This window comes from Physeter macrocephalus, chromosome 6, assembly GCF_002837175.3.
Source record: "Physeter macrocephalus isolate SW-GA chromosome 6, ASM283717v5, whole genome shotgun sequence".
NCBI classification, from domain to species: domain Eukaryota; kingdom Metazoa; phylum Chordata; class Mammalia; order Artiodactyla; family Physeteridae; genus Physeter; species Physeter macrocephalus.
Genome location: NC_041219.1, coordinates 47054955 through 47077298, shown reverse-complemented (window position 1 = coordinate 47077298; position 22344 = coordinate 47054955). Strand labels below are relative to the sequence as shown.

Sequence of the window (22344 nt, the reverse complement as noted above, 5' to 3'; positions counted from 1 at the left end):
CCAATTGCACACTTTTGTACATGGTGAACACCAAGTTCATAAATCCTTGATCGCTTATATCTGGGATACCTTCTTGGAAATGAGGTTGCTAGAGCAAATGGCATGAGCGTTTCTAAGGTCTGAGACTCATTGTAGTAATAATAACAGCAGCAAACTCAATATAGTGCTTTCTGAGGGCAAGGCACCATTCTTAGTCCATATAGATATTAACTGGTATAATTCTTTTGCTCTCACTACGAGGTACAAGCTAGTAATATCCCATTTTATAGATGAGGACACTGGGGCACAGACATCAAGTCATTGCCCATAATCACCCCGAAGGTGGGCAGTAGAGCTGGTCTGTGGCTCCAGAAGCCTGGCTCCCGACTCCAGGTCTCTGAAGGCTGTGCCATCTCCTCGGGGTGTGTGAGTATTTTCATCTCTGCCACTTAGATGGACATTTCCTTACAAAATATACTATTTTGTTGCCTGTTTTAAAACTTGATGTATATGATATTGTATCAAATTCTGTCTTCGGCACGTGTGTTTTTCTTGCTTAATATCATGAATTTAAGACTGATCCATGTTGTTACATTGGCTTTAGTTCACTCGCTCAAGCTGCCGTAAAATTAGCCAATTAAATGATAAATGAATATATTCTAGTGAATGAACAAACCCCGTTCAGTCGTCGTCCTCCTGCTAATGGCATACAGGCGGTTTGCGGTTTTCTCCGTTACGAGCAGGGCACGGTCAGCCTCCTGTGACTGTGTCCTTTGCACACTCGGGGTCACTCTGCGTGGAACGGCTGCGGGAGGGGCGGGGGCGCAAGTTCAACTCCACAGACACCGCCACGGTGGCCGCGCCAGTCAGCGCGCGCTCCCGCCAGCCCTGCGGGGGAGCTCCTGACGCCACGTCCCGGAGCCCTCGGTGTTATCGGGGAGTTTAACTTCTGCCAGGGCTTTCAAATGTCATCAGCCATCCAGGCTCCCTCGTCTGAGAACCGCCGGAAAGGATTCCACTCCTTTGTTGGTATGGGCGCTGCAAATGTCTTCTCCTGGTCTGTGACTTGTCTTTTCTCTTTGTCTGTGGTGACTCTCACTATTTTTATGTGAATTATACTTTTTTTCTGATTTTAAAAGAAATACATATTGTGAAAAATTTGGAAAATACAGGAAAGTGTAAAAAGAAGAAGATAGTCGTTTAACAAGAAGAAGATAGTCATTTAACCCTGTGATGATGGTATGATGACAGGAACAACGTGCATACGGTTTAGTGAGACCTCCTGAGCTCTGGGCGCTCCCCCTGGCATTTGCTCACCTGGCCGTTGCCCGGGTGAGGGAGGGGATCAGGTGGCGCGGGTGGGTCCCGAAGTCAGGCACCCACGTCCGCAGCGGGAGAGGACGCCGGGCAGTTCAGCTCCAGAGCTGGCTGCTTCCCAAGGGCCGCGCTGCCTCGGAGAGCTCCTTCGTCTATGTTTAATGCATTTACCCCCAATTCTTTCACTGTGGCAAAATACACACACCATAAAGTTTGCCATCTTAACCCTTTTTAAGTTAACGCACAGCTCGGGGTCATTAAGTCCGTTCACGTTGCTGTGTAATCACCACCACCCTCCACCTGCAGAACTCTCTTCGTCTTGCAAAACTGAAACTCTATCCCCATTAAACACTAACTCCCCAACCCGCCTCCCCCAGCCCCTGGCACCCACCGTTCTACTTTCTCTAGGAATTTGACGACGCCAGGTGCCTCAGATGAGTGAAATCTACGGTGTCTGTCCTTTTGCGCCTGGCTTATTTTACTGAGCGTAATGTCATCAGGGTTTATCCTCTTGTAGCACGGTCAGAACTTCCTTCCTTTTTAAGTCTCATAATAGTCCGCTGTATGGACAGACCGTATTTTGTTTCTCCGTTGATCTATGGATACATCTATATCTATCCTATCCAGTGAACGCTTGGGTTGCTTCCACGTTTTAGCTACGGTACTGTGAATAATGCCGCCATGAACGTGCGTGTACAGATGTAATGCATGTTTTTACGTAGTGGGGATAACATTGTAGATGTAATCATGTATCTTGCTGTTTTTCCTTTAACATTAAATTCCACCAAGTCACTTAAAGGTCTTCCAAACATGAGTTAAAATGTCTGCATACCATTCCATCGACTCCTTATTTTTAAGCATTTTGGTTTTTTTCCAGCTTTCGCCACTGTAATTTACCGGGCCATGAACACTTTGTATGCAAGTCTATGTACACGTTTTGGACCTTCCTCCTAAAGAAAGAGTCCAAGAAATAAAATAACTGGGCTCAAAGGATAGGAATACTTTTATTGATCTTGAAAGCAGCCCCATTTTTTAAAAATAATTTTTTCTATTAGGTTGAATCATATGAAGTCACCATTTTTAGAGTCCTAAATGATTGAATATTGACAGTTTCATATGGTTTAAGCTAATATTTGTAGAAGTCGTCTGTGTCCGTTTTACATGATTTGGAATATACCAATCATTTTGAAGGAGAGAATTAAAGTCACCCCTAGGGACAAACACTGTTAACATGTTGGTATATTTATCTCTAATCCTCTTTTTTATACAAATATCCTTTGGGGGTGAGGTCAAGGACAGAGAGTATATGCTGCTGAATTAGGGGGTGGTTGGGGATTGTTGCAACTCTTAAAAGACTCTTTTATATTTTTTAATTTATTTTTCTTTGAACTTTAAAATTTTATTTTATTATTTTTTATTAAGTTAATTAATTAATTAATTTATGTTTTGGCTGCGTTGGGTCTTCGTTGCTGCGCGCGGGCTTTCTCTAGTTGCGGCGAGCGGGGGCTGCTCTTCGTTGCGGTGCGCGGGCTTCTCATGGCGGTGGCTTCTCTTGTTGCGGAGCGCGGGCTCTAGGCGCACGGGCTCAGTAGTTGTGAGCTACTTGCAGGCTCTACTGGCGGCACGCAGGCTCAGCAGTTGCGGCGCAGGGGGTTTAATTGCTGCGCGGCCTGTGGGATCTTCCCCGACCGGGGATCGACCCGGTGTCCCCTGCACTGGCAGGCGGATTCTTAACCACTGCACCACCAGGGAAGTCCCAAGACTCTTTTTTAAGCAAACGTTTATTATTTGTATCAAAGTAATATGTGCCCATATAGAAATACAATTGAATTGTTGCAAAAGATTTAAAAGCAGAGATCCCTTGATCAATTGTTCGCGCAGTCCCGCTCCCCAGAGGCAGCCTCTGTAACCCCCTGTTGTTTCTCCAGCTGCACCTTGGCTTCTCATGGCGGTGGCTTCTCTTGTTGCGGAGCGCGGGCTCTAGGCGCACGGGCTCAGTAGTTGTGAGCTACTTGCAGGCTCTACTGGCGGCACGCAGGCTCAGCAGTTGCGGCGCAGGGGGTTTAATTGCTGCGCGGCCTGTGGGATCTTCCCCGACCGGGGATCGACCCGGTGTCCCCTGCACTGGCAGGCGGATTCTTAACCACTGCACCACCAGGGAAGTCCCAAGACTGTTTTTTAAACAAACGTTTATTATTTGTATCAAAGTAATATGTGCCCATATAGAAATACAATTGAATTGTTGCAAAAGATTTAAAAGCAGAGATCCCTTGATCAATTGTTTGCGCAGTCCCGCTCCCCAGAGGCAGCCTCTGCAACCCCCTGTTGTTTCTCCAGCTGCACCTTCCTGTCTCTCAGCACCTCCCCTCCCCTGCATTCCCTAACCACCCCCAGATAGCAGAGAGGCCTCGGCTTTCCCACCCCAACTGCCCAGCTCCTCCTCTGGGACCCCTGCCTGTCCCTCTGGAGCTGCCTTTTCACTTCCTGTGATATCGCTGGCATTTCCACATCAGTGATTTGTCTCTAACGCGAATCACTTTGCTTTAGAGACAAAGTGGGGTGGACGTGTACCACCCCAGCCACTCTGTCCGTCAGCCGGCATTTCCTGTGCGCCCGCTGTGTACCCAGCGCTGAGCGGGTCCTGAGGTCAGCAGTGAGCAGGGGCCTGCGTGCTAGCAAGGGAGACGGACGAGAAATGAGAACATGTGCCAGATGTCAGAAGCCAGTATGTGCTGTGGGATAAAATAAACCCGGACAGAAGGGTAGCCCGTTGAGAAGGGGACATCTGAGCCGAGACCCAGCGGAGGGCAGGGAGGGCCTCAGTGACCTCTAGGGAGGGGCTGTTGGAGCACAACCCTGCAGAGAGCCAGCAGGAGGGAGCCCTCGGGGCTTGGCTTGCGGTGTGGCTGCCTGGGCGGGCGGGAGGGGAGGGAGGGAGGGGGAGTAGGAAGTGCTCAGGGACGGAAGGATGAGGGGGCGGGCCTGTAGCCCACTTCGACTCTGAATAACATGGAGAGCCAGGGAAGGTGTGGGGAGAGGAGCGTCGTGACCATGACCAACTTACATCTTAGAGAAGTCACGGTGGACACCGGGTGGGGAAGCCTCGGGGAGGGGCCCGGGGGCGCCAAGGGCCAGTAGGGAGGCTGGCGCACCCTGGGGAGGGCTGCTGCTGGCGTGGCTCACTTCTGGATGCATTTGGAACGGGGAAGGTGAGAGGATGAGTCAGGAGCGGCCCAGGCTCTGGGGCTTTGAATGGGGAAGGGGGCGCGAGGACAGGCGTCCTGGGCCAGCAGTCAGCTTCCCTGGCTTCGCCGATGCCCCGTCCTTGGTCTTGAAGCGACTTGCAGACTTGCAGCGTTCCGAGTTCTAATTACTGAGGGGCGTCCTTGCCAAGCGCCTGTAAGTACGTGCCCAAACCCTGCCAGCGGCCCCCACTGGAGGACTCCACTGGCCACGCGGAATCTTTACGGGCTGTGTCCAGAGGTCGCGCAGCCTGCAGGCCGAGGGCGCGGCTCGTCCTCGCTCACGGGTCACTCTGAGCATTTCTGCCCACGCTTTGAGTTCCCAGAACCAGGGGCGAACGTCTCCAGAGCTTCAAACGTTGCCACCCGCTTCCCCTGACATTCGTCCTACCTGATTTCTTCGCAAAGTCCCCTGGGCCTCTGCAAGCACTTTGCTGAACGTTCTTGCCAGGAGGTTCTCGGATTAATCGCCACGTGAGCGACGGTGGAAGACGTGTTTCGAGACAGGAGGGCGCGTGGAGGCTGGCGGGGCAGCGGGGACTCAGAGATGGCCCAGCCTGGCCCAGCCCCGCTTTCCCGGTCCGTGTGCAGCAGATGCTCGGGGCTAAGTGGCATCAGCCCCGCACCGGCCTGGGGTGGGAAGTCCTGCTGAGAAGCCAGTGCTTGAGCAGAGGCGCCTTTACCGGAAGGACAAGTTGAGGTTGGGACTTCCAGCTTGAAAGGACGTGGGGTGTGAAGCCTCAGTGTGGGGCGACCCCACTGTGCAGGGTACCTTGGGGCTTTCTTTTGTCCCGTTTTTTTGAAGAGGGAGCGGGGGCAGACCACCGGGGCCCTGCGTCCCTCGCTCCGGAGTTCAGGTCCCTCTCCCTGAGCGACAGGAGACTCGTTAAGACTTCTGAGCCAGGGACATGGGTCAGCTTCCTCAAGGGTGGCTGGGATGGCAGAGTGGCTGTGTGAGAGCCCTGACCGTGTACATAGTGATGGTTTCGGAAGTTTAATCCCGAGCTGATGTTCTTAATAGAAGGAAAAGAAGTGGCAAACGATAGGAAGAGTTAATGCGTCCTCCTCGAGCTCATTAAATACATCAGCCATCCCTTCCTCTAGGGGATGCATGGGCGGCAAGTAGCTAAAAGGAGATTACCAAAATGTAATTACGGCAGTCGGGGACCTCTTCTCGCAAAGGAAGTTCGCTGTGAATAATCCCCAGCCAAACCGAATCTGTTCTTGGGAAAGGGACAGCCGGAAAGGTAGCTAGGGAGTCTTGTAAGGCCTTGAGGAGATGGAAAGCACGCAGAGAGTAAAGATGACGATTTTTTACACCTGCTCACGACCAGTTCTCAGTCGGGGTGCACCGCGAAATCTGCCCCCCAAAACTCGTATTGATCTGTGCCTCGTGTGTCCGTCACACACCGCAGGGGAAAAGCGTCTCAGCTGCTTTCAGAACTGGTGCCGCGTTAGTTTCAGATCCGGGCGTGCGGATCGGCCCTGGCGTGAGGCTCGGCCCTGGCTTTTTGGCTCCTTGCTCTTTCCGCGGCCCCACTGAAGCGTTTCTCAAAGTGGGGGTCACGGGCTGGCGCAGATCAACCGCCCACCGTCGGCTCAGCGCGTGGGCCGCACGTCAGTCTTGGGACACCGAGCTCGGCCCGGAGGCCGGGGAGCTGCGGACGACGAGGCTCCGTCGGGCTTTGCAGACAGGAGCAAAGGACACGCCTGGTGCCACCGGGAGCATCACACCTGAGTCAGGGCAAGAAACACTAGCTCAGGTGGCACAAAAGAAGAGGAACGAGGTATTAAAACCGAAACGCTACCAGAGCCTTGGTTGAAAAGTAAAAAAGAAAAAACAAGACAAGCTCTGGACGCCAGCACTAACACCTTTCTCATCAGAGTCTCACAAACGAGGAGAAAACGTTCTCTGAACGTCTGCCCTCAGCAAATACCTCTTTTTCACTTCCGGGAAAAACATTTTACATTCAAAATGCTACGTGCAAACTATATAGAGTATCACTACTTGTTTTTAGAAATCATTCCTGTTTAACATTTCTTTTAAGTCTTAAAGTGCAATTTCAGTGTCTTCCGTGAATATAAAATAATGCTCAGAGCAGAAATAGAATTTTTTAAAGCCACGGTAGAAACCCATATAAAATCTTTCTACTTTATTATCATGGAAATAATGGATTTTTTTAACAAAACGCATCCTTATTCAATGCAGAGTAATTATTTTGTCACATTCTAGCTAACAGAGAGCCAATGAGATCTGTCCTTACCTCGTGTTTATAATATATTGTCTTTAAAGTCATCCAGTGAGATGTTGAGTAACTTGAAGATGATTTTTTTCCAAGAGAGAATTTAAGATTGTAGTTTTCACGTGAACAAGAGACCGTAAAGCACATCAGAATGTTTGTAATCTTTTATGGACATCATATTTATATTAGTTGCCAACAGTGTTACTTGGATTTATCTTTCTTTTTATTGTAAATATAATGGTGTCCATGTATTTTTAATGAATATTATAAAGAATGGGGATGTTTCCTTTTCAGGAAAAGGCTCGAAGATTATTGGAAATAAATTAAGGAAATTATTAAGAGATGTCACTCCTGTTATTTACTCTTGCCCCTGATGGCGAGAAAGGCTAAGTCCTCTTGATACAATTTCGGTGATTTTTGAACGTTTCCCCTAAATTTCACTCACTTTTCCACTTGCCGATGGGATAATTACTACCTGTTGTCCTGGTGACGGTTGAGTATATGGCAGGTTGCGAGGGATAGCGCAGGCCGCTTGGACACTTGCGGTGGCCTTGGTGACAGTGCAGGGTGAGGGGCCGCTGGGCCCGCCGTGCCTGAGCTAAAGGAAAAGGAATATTGTCAACCACCGCCTTGTACGAAAAAGACGTCATCACACCAGAGGAGCAGTTAGGGGCCAAGCTGCTCAAGTTACCTGACCACAGCCAGCATGACGCATCGCCATTCTCGTGAGGTTAACGCACTTCTCCCACATCTTGAGGGCGGCAAAGCACCCGTGCATCCTGGGCCCCATCTTGATCTGGAGCCTCCAGGCAGAAGGAGTGGAAGTCCCCCCGCCTTCCCCAGCTTCCAGGGGTGTGGACAGTCGAGGGACTGGGCACCTACCTCTCTAGCAGCTGCCAGATGGGCCCCTGCCAGAAGTAGGACAGGGCTCGGCCACCTGCTTTCCACGCCTCTTGCAGAAAAGCAAAGCGGGGGGCCGTGCCAGGCTTGCTTCCACCTGACACCCCTGTACAGCGCCAGCAGGGCCGGGCCCTCAGCCCGTCTCTAGGGAACGCTGTACAGCTCCTCCGATGTCCCACCTTGTATTTGTCACTCACTCTCGCATTCCACAAACGCTTTCGCCAGCACTCCCCTCGAATCTGGGCTGACCATCTCTCTGACTGCTTCCCTCAGTGGGAATACATGAGGGTATTCATGTATAGGGTATTCATGTGTAGGCTCTCTACGTGTTCAAAATAAGCGGACGGTGGCACAGCCCATCCCCGCAGACCCCCTCCGGGGCCGTGGCAGTCTGATTTGTGGTCTAATTCAATTGCCAGTGTTTGGATCAGTTAAACATCAGGGTTGAGCTGTACCGAATCATTCTACAAGGTCATGACCATATCAGGCAGCCAGGAGTCAACCCAAGAAGTCACTGTTCCAAACAAGCCTCGCAGAGCAAATCCGGGCTGCAGACGGCACCGGTGTCTTAATCATTACCACATGCCTACACGTCTAGCTTGGAGGTGAGCTCTCACGTTCTGGCTTTAGCGGCCCCATTTGACTGGGAGAAGCTTACTTTCCCGCATTGGGCACATGTGTGACAGTGTGTGCCAGGCCCTGGCCTACCTAGTGATCTTGCCCAGCCAGTTACCGTCATCTTCTTGTCACCCACAGTCAGACACCAACATCCAGACGGTGGCTAATAGGCATTGGGCACGTGCTGTGGGCCAGGCCCTGTTCTAGGCACTTTACCTAAATTAACTCAGCTAACCCTCCTAAGATCCCTTTTAAGGATGAGGAAAGTGAGGAACAGAGAGGTTACAGCATCCGTTCCCGGTCACAGAGCCAGAAGTGCCAGAGCTGGGATTAGACTTCAGACCAGAGCCAGGCCCCTGCTCCCAGCTTCCTGCCGTCTTGAGTGTCCACCCCGCAGGATCGTTATTCGGGTTAGGCAAGTTAATGCAGAAAGAGCTTCGCACGGTACCGAACGTAGCAAACCCCAAATGTCTGCATTATTATTTTTTCTATTCTATCCTACTTCGGTGAGTGCGTGGTTATTGTATCATAGTAATGATGTGATTATATGGTGTGTAATTTATTGGGGTGGAAGAATTCATCTAATAGTTTCATAAATGAATTCAGCCATGAGTTTATTGAATCATTAAAGGGTTGAAGGGGTAGCTTAAATGCTTCCTCTCCTTCTCAGCATTTTATGGCAATTTCGTGCTACCAAACGATTTGTGCATTGGGTGTTTGCAGAGGTGTCGGCTGGATCCTTCGTGAATGTCGAGCTGTATGGTGGAAGTCAGCTCGGAGAGCCGAAGGGGGAGGACCTAAGTCTGCATGGTCAGGGGCAGAGATGGGATAATCAGCTCCCGGATGAGCTTACACCGTGTCTGGACATTGGGAGACCAGGCTTCCCGGGCCTAAGGACCAGCATGTACAGAGACCCAAGATGGGAAACGTGTACTTTGGGCCTGGCTAGAGCATGCGTCAAGGTGGGGCGAGAGGCCGGGGGCAGAGGATCTGGGAGGGGGGCCAAGGGGCAGGGCTGTTAGGGGGGGTCTCCCCCGTGCTTGCCTCCGTGGGCATCTCAAAGCATCAGCTTCTCCGAGGCAGGGGTTTGTCTCTGCCGTTCACTGCTCTATTCCCCTTGCCTGGCGTGGAGCCTGGCACGCGGTAGGCCCTCAGTCAGTGCTGACGGACTCGCACGTTCCTCTCTTGGGTGGGCTCTGTACTTGTGCGTGTGGCGGGGCTGGCATCGTGGAAGGGCGGGAGAGCACGGCTCTGGAGTCATCAGCTCACAGGGGAGTAGCCTGGGCGCTGTGGCCGCGTCCTGACCCACTTACTTTGTCTAGAAATAGGGAGAACCACGGCTGCCTCGAAGGGCTAATGGGAAGATTAGAGAAACTTCTGCAACGCCCCGGCCCAGCGCCCGGGTGAGGGAGACACAGTGAAGGATGGCCACCAGGACTGGGTCTCAGTTAGCCTTGGTTCAGTTGACTTGAAGCCTGACTTGATAGTAGCCTTTCCAAAGGAAAAGGGACCTGGACTCTCCAGATGTGCCTTCATGCATTGCCTAGAAAGAATCCCTCCGCGGTCCGAGATCCCAATGTGGGCAGCGGTCACGCCACCGGGAGCCTTGGGTCGCGCCTGCAGTTCTGGTGTCACCCTTTTGAATCTGCAAACAGCATCTTGGATTGCTGAGGCCAATTCATCGATCACTAAGACCTCCAGACCTCCCGACAGACGAGCGTCTACCCTTGGCCTCGTGCGTGCTGGGCTCTGGGAGTCGCAAAAGTTGGTTCCTTGATCCGGCGGGAGGCGTCTGTAGCAGCACGTTTGCACACAGAGCTTTCACTTTATTCTCAACTGGATTTTTAAAAATGTTTTATCTTTTTTTTTTTTGACAGGCAGTTTTGCTGCTGTTGTTATTTTTAGCATTCATTAATTCACTGTAAATACAAATGAAGATACAGTGCAATTAATTTCTTTGCTAATCAAAATATTTGATCAAATGAAGCAGTTTTTCAATTCTTAGAAGTAATTATACTGTTCTTTAAAAGGAAGTAGAGGAATTCATTACTGAGGATTTCTGATTAGTAGTTTTTGCTACCTGCTGTATTCTTATTCTGTATGAAGTTTGGGGATTTTTTTTTTAATGGGAAAAACTGTATAATTGAATCCCTAAGTATTCAGAACAAAACTTAGTAGAAGAGTCATGCAGTCTGATCAGCTAATTATAACCTTCATGATAGTTAGACTGACATACCAACATGTTTCTAATCTGACGGCTGGAATGGACCTTGCTAAACCATGTTGTCCCAGCCAGGTGACTGCCACCTTGGACACCCACAGGAGGAGTGTCACAAAGTCCCTTTGCAAAGTGCCCATCTTCAAGGAACACTGACAGCCAAAAAGCCACCTTCTCTTCTCTGTACTCTGAGCTCAGTACCTTTTATTTCTCACTAACTAGAAATTCAGAACTGAATTGGTCAGCTATCGCTGTGTAACAAACAACCACGGAACCTCCAGGACTGTGAGCATTTCTTCAGCTTTTGCTTGTGGGCTGGCTGATCTGGGCTGGCTCGGCTCTGGTGGCCTGACTGGGATACCTCTGCTCCTTGGACCAGAGCGAAGTCACGTGGGCTCCTCTCAAGGCAGCACAACAGACACAGGAAGGCTTGCAGATCACACAAGCACTTGTTAATTCTTTGGTCACGTTGAACCTGCTAACGTTCCCTTGGCCAAAGCAGTCATATGGCTGAATCCAAAGCCACAGGATAGGGAAATATTCTCAGCTCTTCAGTGGGAGGAACCCCGGAGTCCCATGGCAAAGGATGTGGAGACAGGGGAGTTGAGGAAATGGGCCTTGAATGCAGCATGCCACCAGCAAACAGATACACGGCGTGTCTCTGTCTCCAGCCCTACCAGATCATCTGACAGCTCAGCCCACCCCTCCACCCCTTCCCTACCGCGTTCTCTCCTCCAGGTTACCTAGAGAAGTTGCTTAGGATACGATTTCACGGAAAATTGATTTTATAAGTCAGCCAAGAACGTGGCTGGACGTAACTTATTGACAGGACCCTAGAAGGCTCTGTTATGGAATAATTCCCGTAACAGAGCTGTGGAAACAAGAGTACAATAAAGCTGAATATGAGCTAACAGAATTCCAGGGTCAGTGAACCCTCTGGAGCGCCCTGCCCTCTCTGGCTTGTTCTTGCCCTGGGCTCACTCTCTCAGCTTTGGGTTGGGGTCACAAGTTTCTTACCTGGGGATCCCCCAACCCCTTTCAAATATGAGTTCCCTGCAGCAGAGATGAGGTTATTAATTCGTCTTTATGGGGGACAGGTTGGTGCAGTGCCTTCCTGAGAGTCCAGGATGCTCCCTGTTTGTCCCCTGTCTCCTGGGATGATTCTTGCGGGCAGCTTCCTCTGATTGGTGTGGCCGTCACGACATTACAGACTGAGAACCTTGGCCCAGAGAAGTGAGGTGACTGCTTGAGATCCAGCCAGAAGATGGCAGGGCTCTAGCCTAGCCGTCCCGAATCTGAGCCCCCGCTCCGCCCGCAGGGCCCGAAGCAGCTGGTCAGGAGCCCGGGTCCCGTGGAGGGCCCTCCTCGAGGCGCGCGACCACGTCTCAGATCTGGCTTCCCTCCCCAGCGGGCTGGCTTGACCTGCAGGCAACAGCGGGTGCCACATGCCTCTGCTCTCTGGTGACCCACCATAGAGACGGCGTGGGCCGGGGACCAGGACTCAACCCAGGTCTGCCCGACCTCTTGACTCAGGGAAAGATGTCTATGAAAATAGCCAGCAGGAGAGGCAAGATTGGCCGCCCGTGTTTGCCGGGCATTGGGCGAAGCACTGCGAGTGCTATTTTGTTGAGATCCAGGCCTGACCTTTGAGACGGTTCGGGCTTTATTCCCGCGAGGAAAGTGAGGCAGAGGGGAGTGCGTCTTGCCTGAGGTCACAAGAAAGAGCCGAACTGAGCTCCATTCAGCCCTGAGCAGCCCCAAAGCCCTCAGCCCACGGTGAGCTGTCCCCGCCCTCCAGGCCCGGCCCCTCCGCTTGACCAGTCTGGGCCCTGGTCCACTTCTGCTGGGTCCCAGTCGGGCAGAACTTGGGTTCCTGGTGCCGCCCCCTGGCTGTGCTCTTGAGGTCGGGTGGGTCTGCCCCTTCTTCACGTTTGGTGTCAGGCGCCGAATGGTGGGGGATCTGGCCTGAGCCGCCAGGAGGACGGCACACAGGCTGGGGGTCCCGGCTCTGTGCCTGCAGGGCTCCCCCAGTTCATCAGCCGGCACTGTGCGCTGGGAGGCAGCCCAGTCTGGGCGGAAGGCGGCCTCAGAGACACTGGGCTGTGGGGCCAGGGGAGCCCTGCGCTGGGGCAGAAGGGGTGGGCTCAGGATGAGCTCTGCACAGACCTGCGCCCGGGCCCCTTCCCACGCGGGCTGCCTCCTTCTGACCCCCCGCTGGTCGCGGCGGCCTCTTGGCCGAGTCCATGCAATGGCAGCATTCAGAACCCCTGGATTACACTCTAAGGCTTGCTTTTTACTAAATGAGGTACGTGGCTACGTTTGAGCCTGAGAAAAACTCCATAAAATTGAGGTGTTATTAGTCGGCTCTTTGATGATTGTGTGCTCCGTACGTTGGGACATTGTTTCTTTTATGTATTTCGCCAACACTGTCGAGTCGTCACAAAGGGGACCAGGAATCTTCCTTTGGGGACAGGTGGCCCATACTTCTCTGCGACATCAAGAGGGACAATTGTTTGGTAAAACAACGTTCCATGAATACCCTTGAATAAATGAGAGAAGATACCTTCAAAACATGTAAATCATTCTCTAACTGGGTCAGACCTGTAGTGCATAAGAGTCTACTTTTCTTTTTTTTTTTTTTTTTTTTTCATTTTAAAAGTCACCGGTGTGTGCAGTTGTCAGATGAGGGGCTGCGGGCAGGAGCGCTGAGGACGGACGCAGGCCCAGAGGCTCTGCTCCAAACAATAGTGGGGACGGAAGTGGGCGCCTGACACCTCATCCCTCCCGAGTTCTCTCCGTCTTGCAGCTGTGATTCCTATCCTGAGGGGACCTTTTATGTAAAGCGTAGTTAGTTTTGGAAAGTGACATTTGCATCTGAAGATAGTGGTGTCTTTTCTGATTAGGAGAAACATTTCTTCTAGTTATAGAAAAAGCACTATTTTTCCCCATTCAGATATAACGATCACGTGAGAAGTGCCAGGGACACAAAAGCGCCAGACCAAGAGCCATCTGTTCTTCCCTGGCGTCTCCAGTCACTCAGAGCAAGGCTGGCGGTGGTGGCTGAGCGGCTTTGCAAAGAGCAGGATGGGATCCAGAGTGTCGGCGCCTAACAGCCTCGAGCCCAAATGCCCTTGATGGGAGACCCAGGAGGCCCTACCCTCCAGAGGCCAGAGGCTTCTCCGGGTGGCACGGGGTGGGGAGCAGTGCGGCTGCATCCCCTGGGGCCTGGAGACCTTCTGGTCAAGGGCTGGTCCCTCGTGCACAGAGGCAATGGCGGTGGTGCTGCTGGGGGCGGGGTAATTAGTGATCTTTGTTTTCAATTTGTGCCCCGTTTGTAGTTTTCTATAGTGAACATGCAAGAATTATCTTTGCAAGCAGCGAAAGAATATCTCTAACTGGCAGCGAAACCACCTTTGTGACAAACATAGTCCCCCTCCCTCTCCGTGTCCACAGCCTGGCCTCTGGCTGTGGCTTTGGGGACGTTGAGAAAAGCGCTGGGGGTGCAGGAAGCCAGCGCCGCTCTCCTGACCTTCCCGCCAGCTTGTCGAGGAAGGATAATAGCGCCTCGGGTGCCAGTTTTCAAGGATTTGCACCTGTACCTCCTTCACCTCCTGGCTCAGTGGTTTCCTCCTCTGGAGGCTGTTTCCATCAGTTGTGTCAAGAGCACACGACCCGTTACAATCTCTGCTCGCCTGTGAGACTGGCCCTCAACTCTCTTCCCCCGCAGACCCTCCCCGGGCAAGACTATTTAAGGATTATTTGTTACCTCTGTCTCCCCAGCATCTAGCGAAGAGCCTGGCGCACAGCAGACATTCCAGGGGTGTCTGTGGATGGCTCAGTGAAGACAGTCATCTCGGGCGTGCGTTGAGTGTTCATGCTCTGCGAGTGCATCGCGTGTGCGTGTGCCGCACGCCCGGCACAGGCACTCGCCCTCCCCCCAGGGCTCTGGGAGTCGGTGTGAGCCAGGTGTCACTCTGGTCCCTGCACAGGTGGGGACGGGGCAGACTCCCCTCCAGGGCAGTCACACCGAGCAGGGCTCCCAGCCCAGCCGTTCCTCCACGTGGCTCGCAAGCAGGCTGTCCCGGCCCCCCAGCCTCAGGACCCCGACCCGTGGGGCAGACAAGACTCCCGGCTTGGGAGCCCCACCCAGTCATCTGCCTGGCTCTGCCCTCGCTTATTCCTCACCCAGAGAACAGGCGTTAGTACTAGGGTGTGTATATATACACGTGTGTGCATGTGTGTGTGTGCTCGTGTGATCATTTGGACCCTTTTGTGGCCCCTTTCCACTTAGTGCACTGCACACATTTTACCATATTGTTAAACTATTTCTTGAAACATTCTAAATAGCTGCACTGTCATCCATCTTCTAGAAATACCGTGTTTTATTTAACCATTCTCCTAATTTAGACATCTGAAGTGTTGCTAATTTTTTTTAATGTTGTGAATTCCGTAAATAATACTGTAATGATCATAATTCCATGTTTATTTCCTCAAGGAAAGTCTTCAAAGGGTAGGTACCGAGTCAAAGGATAGGCACTTTTATGGCTCCAGATACCTTATTCCCCCTTTTCCAGCACTGATATCGTCAATCAAGAAATTTGCATTTCTTAGAAGAAAAAAAGTGGAATCTTGTGTTTTCTTTTCCATTTTTTTGCAGCATGACCAGGTCAGAGAAGACCCAGGGTGGCTGCCCAGAGCAATCATTCATTTGATGGGCTGTGTGGAGACACTGTTTATCCACTCTTTCTTTGAACAAGTAGCAAGGTCCCACTGTGTGCCAGGTTCTTCTAAGCACTCAAGGATTCAGCAGTGCACAAAAGACTAGACTTGCCTTGGAGTTTATTTTCTGTTGGGATGAGAAAGACAGTTAGGGCAAATATGAGGTGGATCAGAGAGCCATACGTGGGATGGAAATGAGCAGGGAATGTGATAAAAAAAAACCCTGCGAGAAGGGGGAGAACAGCAAGTGCAAAGGCCCTGAGGCAGGAACGAGCTTGCTGTGAATGAAGCACAGCAGGAGGCTCTCACAGAGTGAGGTCAGAGCGAGTCGTGGGCGAGCCATTGTGACACCCTGCCTGTTACTCTGAGCAACATGGGAAGCCGTTTGAGAGTTGTGCTTGACCTGATTTGCACTTTAAAGAGATCGTCCTCAGGGGGAAGTGACTATGGCTTTTTGATTATGGCTCTGCCCTCCCTTAACCCTCCATCCAGAGAACAAGTGCTGACACGTGTGCGCGTGTAATACACGTGTGTGTGTACTTTAAAAGACTGAGGGTGGAAACAGGGAGGCTGATGCAATAATCCGTGCAAGGTGACGGCAGCGTGGACCAGGGGGTGAGGGTAGAGCGGTCAACTTCCAGGTGTGCACTGGGAACAGAGCCACTGGGGTGTGCGGGCGGTTTGGGTATGAGTGATAGAAAGATCCGTCACAGGGGACTCTATTCTGAGCTACTGGGACAATTTCCATTTGCTGAGATGGGGACCTCAGAAGGACTGTGTTTTGAAGCTGATGACTCAAGAAAGAAGAAAGAATTTTCCTTTATGAAACTCGGATGTTGTGTTTTGCTTGGGAGGGCCTCTCTCCCCCAAGGTTATCTTGGAGTCAGCCAGCCACACAGCTCCTTGCTACTTTTATAACATTGTAACAATAGGCTTTGTGATGTAAGGGCTCAGTCACAGGAGAGACTTACTTCTCATTAACAGTCCGAGGAGGTGTCCCCTGATTTATTTGTATATTCTGGACCTAGCTCTTCCGATTCTATTATTCTGATTATATCAAGTTTATGGTGTGTTTATATCTGGTGGCTCAAAAACATCATTGCTAGCCTTTTCCAGAAATTTCATGGCAAATCTCACATATTTCTTTTTCTTTACCAACTTTAAAATCTATGTCTAATGAGTCCCCCAAATATCCATTGAGATATTTTTTCTTTTTTTTAATTTTTAAATTTTATTTATTATTTTATACAGCAGGTTCTCATTAGTTATCCATTTTATGCATATTAGTGTATATATGTCAATCCCAAGCCATTGAGATTTTTACTAGAGTTTTATTTATTTATAATTTGAGGAAGGTTTTACCTTTGGAAGTAGAGTCTTCACATCCAGGAACACAGTATGTGTCTCTTTTCATTCCAGTCTTGCTTTAATAACCTTCAGTAGAATGTGTATGGCTTTCTTTGTACAGGTCTTATGCCTTTCAGATGTAATCTATCCCAAGGTATTCAATAGCTTTGTCATTAATGTGAATGTGGATTTTTTTTTCACAATACAATTACTAACTAGTTATATTTACTGTTTAAAAAAAAGTATTGTGTTTTTTTGTATTTTTTTTACTTGAATCCAGCCACTTTCCTAATTGTCTTGAGATTTTCTAGCTGTAAAATCATATCCCGAATAATGACAAATCTTGTTTTTCAACATTTATACTGTTTATTTCATCTTGTGTTATTTCAAAAGCTGGACCCTCTAAAAATGTGACTATAGCAGAACTGGCAGTGAGCATTCCTGTCTTGTTTCTGACTTTAATGGAAATGCTTCAGCGTTTCACCCAGGTAACATATTTGCAGATGGTGTCTGTTAATATTCTCGTGTTTAGGGTGTTCATTTTATTTCCATGTAGTTTATATGTCCTGTTCTAGTCCATACCATTTAGTCAGGAATGGCTGCCGAAATTTGTTAAATGCCATTTTGCCACCTGTTGATATGTGACCTTTGCTAATATAAGGAAATGAAGTTTTGCTAATTCTTGAAGGATTCTTATTCTTGGAATAAACCCTAATTGATCTTGGTATGCCCTTTTAAAATATGGCGCTAAATATTCCTAGTGTTTTCTTTTTTTGATGTATTTGCATTTCTATCCATAAACTGGATTGGCTTATATTTTTCTTTCCAAGTGTTTTCTTTATCACGTTTTTGTATTAGGGTAATATAAAGTGAACTGGAATACTATATATCGCTTTTTGTGTTCTGGAATAATTTGACTAATGTAAAAATTATCTAGGCTTGACACCTTTTTACTGACGGATGGTAGATCTTTTAACAGCTTTTTAAATTCCTTTTGTGGTTACCTGTCTATTCAGGCTTTCCTATTACTGAAGTTAAATTTAGTAATCTATATTTTGCTAGAAAATGATTCCATTTCCTCCAGCGTTTAGAGCGTATTAACTTAAGGTTGCCCATCCTACTTTGTTAGACTCCTTCCATATCTGTTGTTAAAATAGCAGTATTTCCGCTTCGTTTTGTGCGTTAGCGCTTTCAAAGAGCGCTCACAACGCGCCGTCTCCTGGGAGCCTTGATTCCTCCTGGAAAGATGAGGACGCTGAGGGAAACGGTTAAGTGGCTTGTGGGGTCACACAGCCACAGCTAGAGGCAGAGTCTGGCCTCAGACCGGGGACCCACCTTCCCCGGCGGGGCACCACCACCTGTGCTTCTTCCAGTTATGTTCACCTGGGGTGCGTCCTCCTCAGGCCCCAAAGGTGTGGCAAGTGTAAGGATGGACTTCGAGCGTGAGTCTCCACCAGAAAAGGCCCCTGTACTCTCGGAGCACCAACACCCCTTGCGGGGTTTAGGGAAAGGCCCTCCTACCTAGATACGGGGCCGCATTTTCAACGGTGTGAACGAGTGTAAGGTGCGTCTCTGATATCACTTGTTTTCTAGAATGAATAAAGAAAGGCGTTCATTCGCTTTACAGATGGCTCCTAATGGACATATTTAAAAGCCTCTGTTAACCTTTGGGTGGTCAAGGATGTGGTGGGCTGTGGTTTGGGTGTGTGTGTATTCACGTTTGGGGGGATATCCCCAGCAGCATCCTGTGTTTGATACAATTTCACAAAGTAACATTATTCTCTGTCCTGAAGGACAGCAGCCTCTAATAGCTATACCGCTATGGAATTGCTGACCATGAACCATGACCAAGTTTTACTACAGGCTGGGGGGATGAGATGGATCATCTGGCAAAGTGCTGGCGCTTTGAGAGAGCTGTTCTCCTAGCTAACAGTCATGAAGGGTTTTGATGTGGAGAAACCCAGTGTGTCTGAGAATCCAGCCTGGTACCGGGGCAGCATTCACGCCTCCGTTGCCCCTGGGTTCTCACGGAGCCCGGTCTCCCCTCCCGCCCCGGGGCTCCATCCCGCCCTCATGCTCCAGGAGCCGAGCTGCGGATGCAGTGACCGCAGGTGTGGCTTCGGGGCCTTTTCCTTATTGCGGCAAGTAGGTGCACATCGGGGCTGCGGCCCTGGCCCTGTCCACTGCCCTCGCGGGAGGCTGGGGACTCAGCGCCCCCCAGCCCGCCTTCGCCCTTCCAGCTCCAGTCTCCTCAGTGCCCGGGACAGACAGAGGCCCTTGTCATTTCCAGGGCGGCTGACGGGCACGAAGTGACTCCCCTGGCCTGCTCTTCCTGCGGTCTGTCCACCACACGGATCGCCAGCCGATGCAGCTCCCCTGTGGCCACGAGCCCTTTGCCAGCACATCAGCCTAAACATCCAGCGAAGGGATCCTTCCTCCGCATTTTGTTCCTCGTGGCTCACTCCTCCCCGCAGAAAGCTGTCCTGGGGTGCAGACGGGGCCTGTCCCTCCTCGGGGATTCTCAGCACCCTGGACAGCATCCCCAGGCCCCGAAAGCACCTCCCAGCGCCCGGCTGTCCTTGCCCTACGAGGGGTGCTGAACGGGCTCCGGGCCAGCGGGCGGCTCCGTTGTCCCCACAGCCTCCAACTGCAGGAAGCTGCGCTCACCAGGATCAAATCCCCGCGGGTCTCAAAGTTTCAGACCTAAGGGACACTTAGCCGACAGCGGTGCTGCAGCATGAGGTGCTAGCAGTCATCCAAAACCGCCTTTCACATTGTAGCCGCTGGGGGTGTAGATCGATCAAACTGGGGTTCGGCAAATGCAAGCGGTCTGGATCCACATCCCCGATGATTCCCTTACCGCTCAGAGCAGACACTCACCGTGTGCTTGTCACACAAACCAGAGGACAGGCCGGACGAGTGAAGGGATGGGGGGAGGAGGTGTGCCCTCCCCAGGCCGGGCCCGGCCCCTTGCCCTGCGCCACGCGGCCGACACGGTCTGTTCCTCGCCCGTGGCAGGTCGGCCCAGGCTTCCACTTCAGCCAAATCTGCCCCTGCGGTCGGGCCTCTGGGTCACACTGTCTCCTGGCTCTTCATCTTCCTCACCAAGCTGGACCTCCCCGGACCTGCCCTGGCTGAGGCATGCAGAGCCAAGGTGATTCATTATTTATTTTGTTTTTTTTGTTTTTTTTGTGGTACGCGGGCCTCCCTCTGCTGTGGCCTCTCCCGTCGCGGAGCACAGGCTCCGGACGCGCAGGCTCAGCGGCCGTGGCTCACGGGCCCAGCCGCTCCGCGGCACGTGGGATCCTCCCGGACCGGGGCGCGAACCCGGTTCCCCTGCATCGGCAGGCGGACGCGCAACCGCTGCGCCACCAGGGAAGCCCCATTATTTATTAAATGGATCGATTTTCCGTCCTGTTTTGCCCAGGCTGCTGCCGAGCGGGCTGAGAAGATGCCCAAAGGTCCGCCGCCCGTATCTCCCGAGGAAATGGCAAACCAAGAGGTCCTGGCTCGGCTCCACAAAGCCGTGACCTTCCACTGCCACGCCATCGCCCAGGAGTTGGAGAACTTCGACACCACGCAGACCAATACCGCCTCCAGGGATGAGTTCCGGTCCGTTTGTACTCGCCACGTCCGAGCTCTGACGGATGAGCAAGTAAGACGCGCGTTTCGTTTGCCTCCTCAGCGATGTTTGCGCATCAGGCCGGCCCTTCCCAGCGCTTACAGAGTTTAAGACTGTTCTCTATTTTTTTTAAATACTTGAAGGTTTTCCGGGGGCGGGGGGTGGGTTGTTGTTATTTAGCTTTAAATCCTACTGGGGACTCACGGAGCTTTCTGTCTGTGTAACAAGTGTGAATCGCACCATTTCGATCAGGGTGCAAATAATATCACTTTTATTTTTAAAATCAAATTAAACTCGGCTCCAGCTACCACTGTCCTTCTTCCTCCTTCCCCAGATCATTCCTGGGCTTAAGGGATCCAAAGAGGGGGCCAGTTTCTCCCCACATCTGAGCTGGGAGTGCGGGGGGTAAGGGTGGATGGAGAGCCTGTAGGCCGCTCTGACGCTCCCACCACCGCCCGGATCCCGGCCTCTGCCTGGTTCTGCTGCCCGCGTTTCTGGATGCTCTGGAGCTACCGCCCCAAGCATGCTGGTGACACGCCCACCCCCAGTGGGCCTCTCCACTGTCCACAGGCTGGACGCAGGCCACCCTCTCTGAGGCCCTCTTGCCCGTCACAGAACCCTCACAAGAGTTTCTCTCACAAAAGCAACCCCGCCTCCCCTCTTCCTCCTTCTCTGCTCAGGCCCGGCCCAGGGAGCTTCCTCCAGCTCCCCGTGTGGAAGTGCCATTCTTTCCCCTCCAGAGTTGGGTCACTCCAAACTCCAGTCTCACATTGTCAGAGTTTTAGGGTGAGGACTGCAAGTATTCACGGGGAGGGGTGATCGTCACGTCCACCCTCCATCCCTACTTAGGCCTCTGAACTCACTACCCTAAAGAATGAATTTGTTAAAGATATTAGTCATATGAACATCAGGTTTCACTTTCCTAAAATATCACCTGTTTTAGGCATTTTGATCATTTCTGCTAAGCAAAATAATGCCCTGTTTCCAAACAATTCTGTCCCACAGAGCATCCAAGCCAAGTGAGCTCTCCATTTGCAAATATCAATACTTCTTCTCTCCATTACTACAAATGGATAGAAGCCTTCAAAATTAATACAGTTGCATTTATTATTCTGTGGGGCCAACTAATAAAGGTTGGTAATAAAGATTTTTAGTAATAAAGATTTTTTAGTAATAAAGATTTTTCATTCCATCTAAATGAGCAAAATTTTACTCTAATTATAGGTATAAATTAATGACATGCCAGCATATCTGGCATTCATAACAGAGAATTTGATTCTAATTGTCCACTAAGAACGCTTCACCATTCCCGTCACAGACAGCAGCACCCGCTACCCCCCACCCCCTGCAAAAAAATCAAGCACTTACTTTTAAATGCTGCTTTCTAAAAATACACGGACACATCTCAAAGACTGTCTGCACCATTGAGAGCATCAAAGTCTGGCATGAGTACGGTGGTTTAAGTTGGGTGATGATTAGCAGAAATTGTGCTATATTTGGGAAGGATGCTTCTAGATACAGGCTAGTAAACAGAAAGCAAAAGCCCCAGAGATCCATATGTTTTCCTCCTGCATGAGTTGCTCAGCCAACGACCTTCTTGGTTGGATGGCCCAGTGTCTGGCACAGTAAGACACAGAAGCAGTTTGCACTCTTGACACATCTTAGACCCCTCATGCCATTATGGGGAAGAGTTCACCGGAGATACTGGGACAGTTCCAACCATGTTAAACAGCTTTCAGGTGCAGATTCCATGACTTCGTTTATCTACGTTATAAAGACTTATCTCTAAAAAATCCAATCATCCTGAATCTGAGGGGCCAGCTTTCTTGACTTACAGAGCTCCGTAAGTAGGGAGGTGCCACATCTTTGGAAACCTTTTGGCACAATTAACCTTTCAGAAAAGGAGAGCGACTTTCAGCGCAGATGGAGTCAGACACTGACAGGTCTTCACGGCTCTGCATAAAGCGTGTTATAAAAGGCCGCGGAGGGCTTCCCTGGTGGCGCAGTGGTTGAGAGCCCGCCTGCCGATGCAGGGGACGCGGGTTCGTGCCCCGGTCCAGGAGGATCCCACATGCCGCGGAGCGGCTGGGCCCGTGAGCCATGGCCGCTGAGGCTGCGCGTCTGGAGCCTGTGCTCCGC

General features: G+C 50.9%; 1 protein-coding gene across 1 annotated transcript in view; it reads left to right on the top strand.

The window, feature by feature from the left end:
* EFCAB6 (EF-hand calcium binding domain 6) overlaps window positions 1-22344 on the top strand; it is a 239175-nt gene that overhangs the window by 203762 nt on the left and 13069 nt on the right. Inside the window, 1 exon segment of the mRNA XM_028490698.1 lies at window positions 20011-20238. Coding sequence (XP_028346499.1) covers window positions 20011-20238 — 228 coding nt within the window.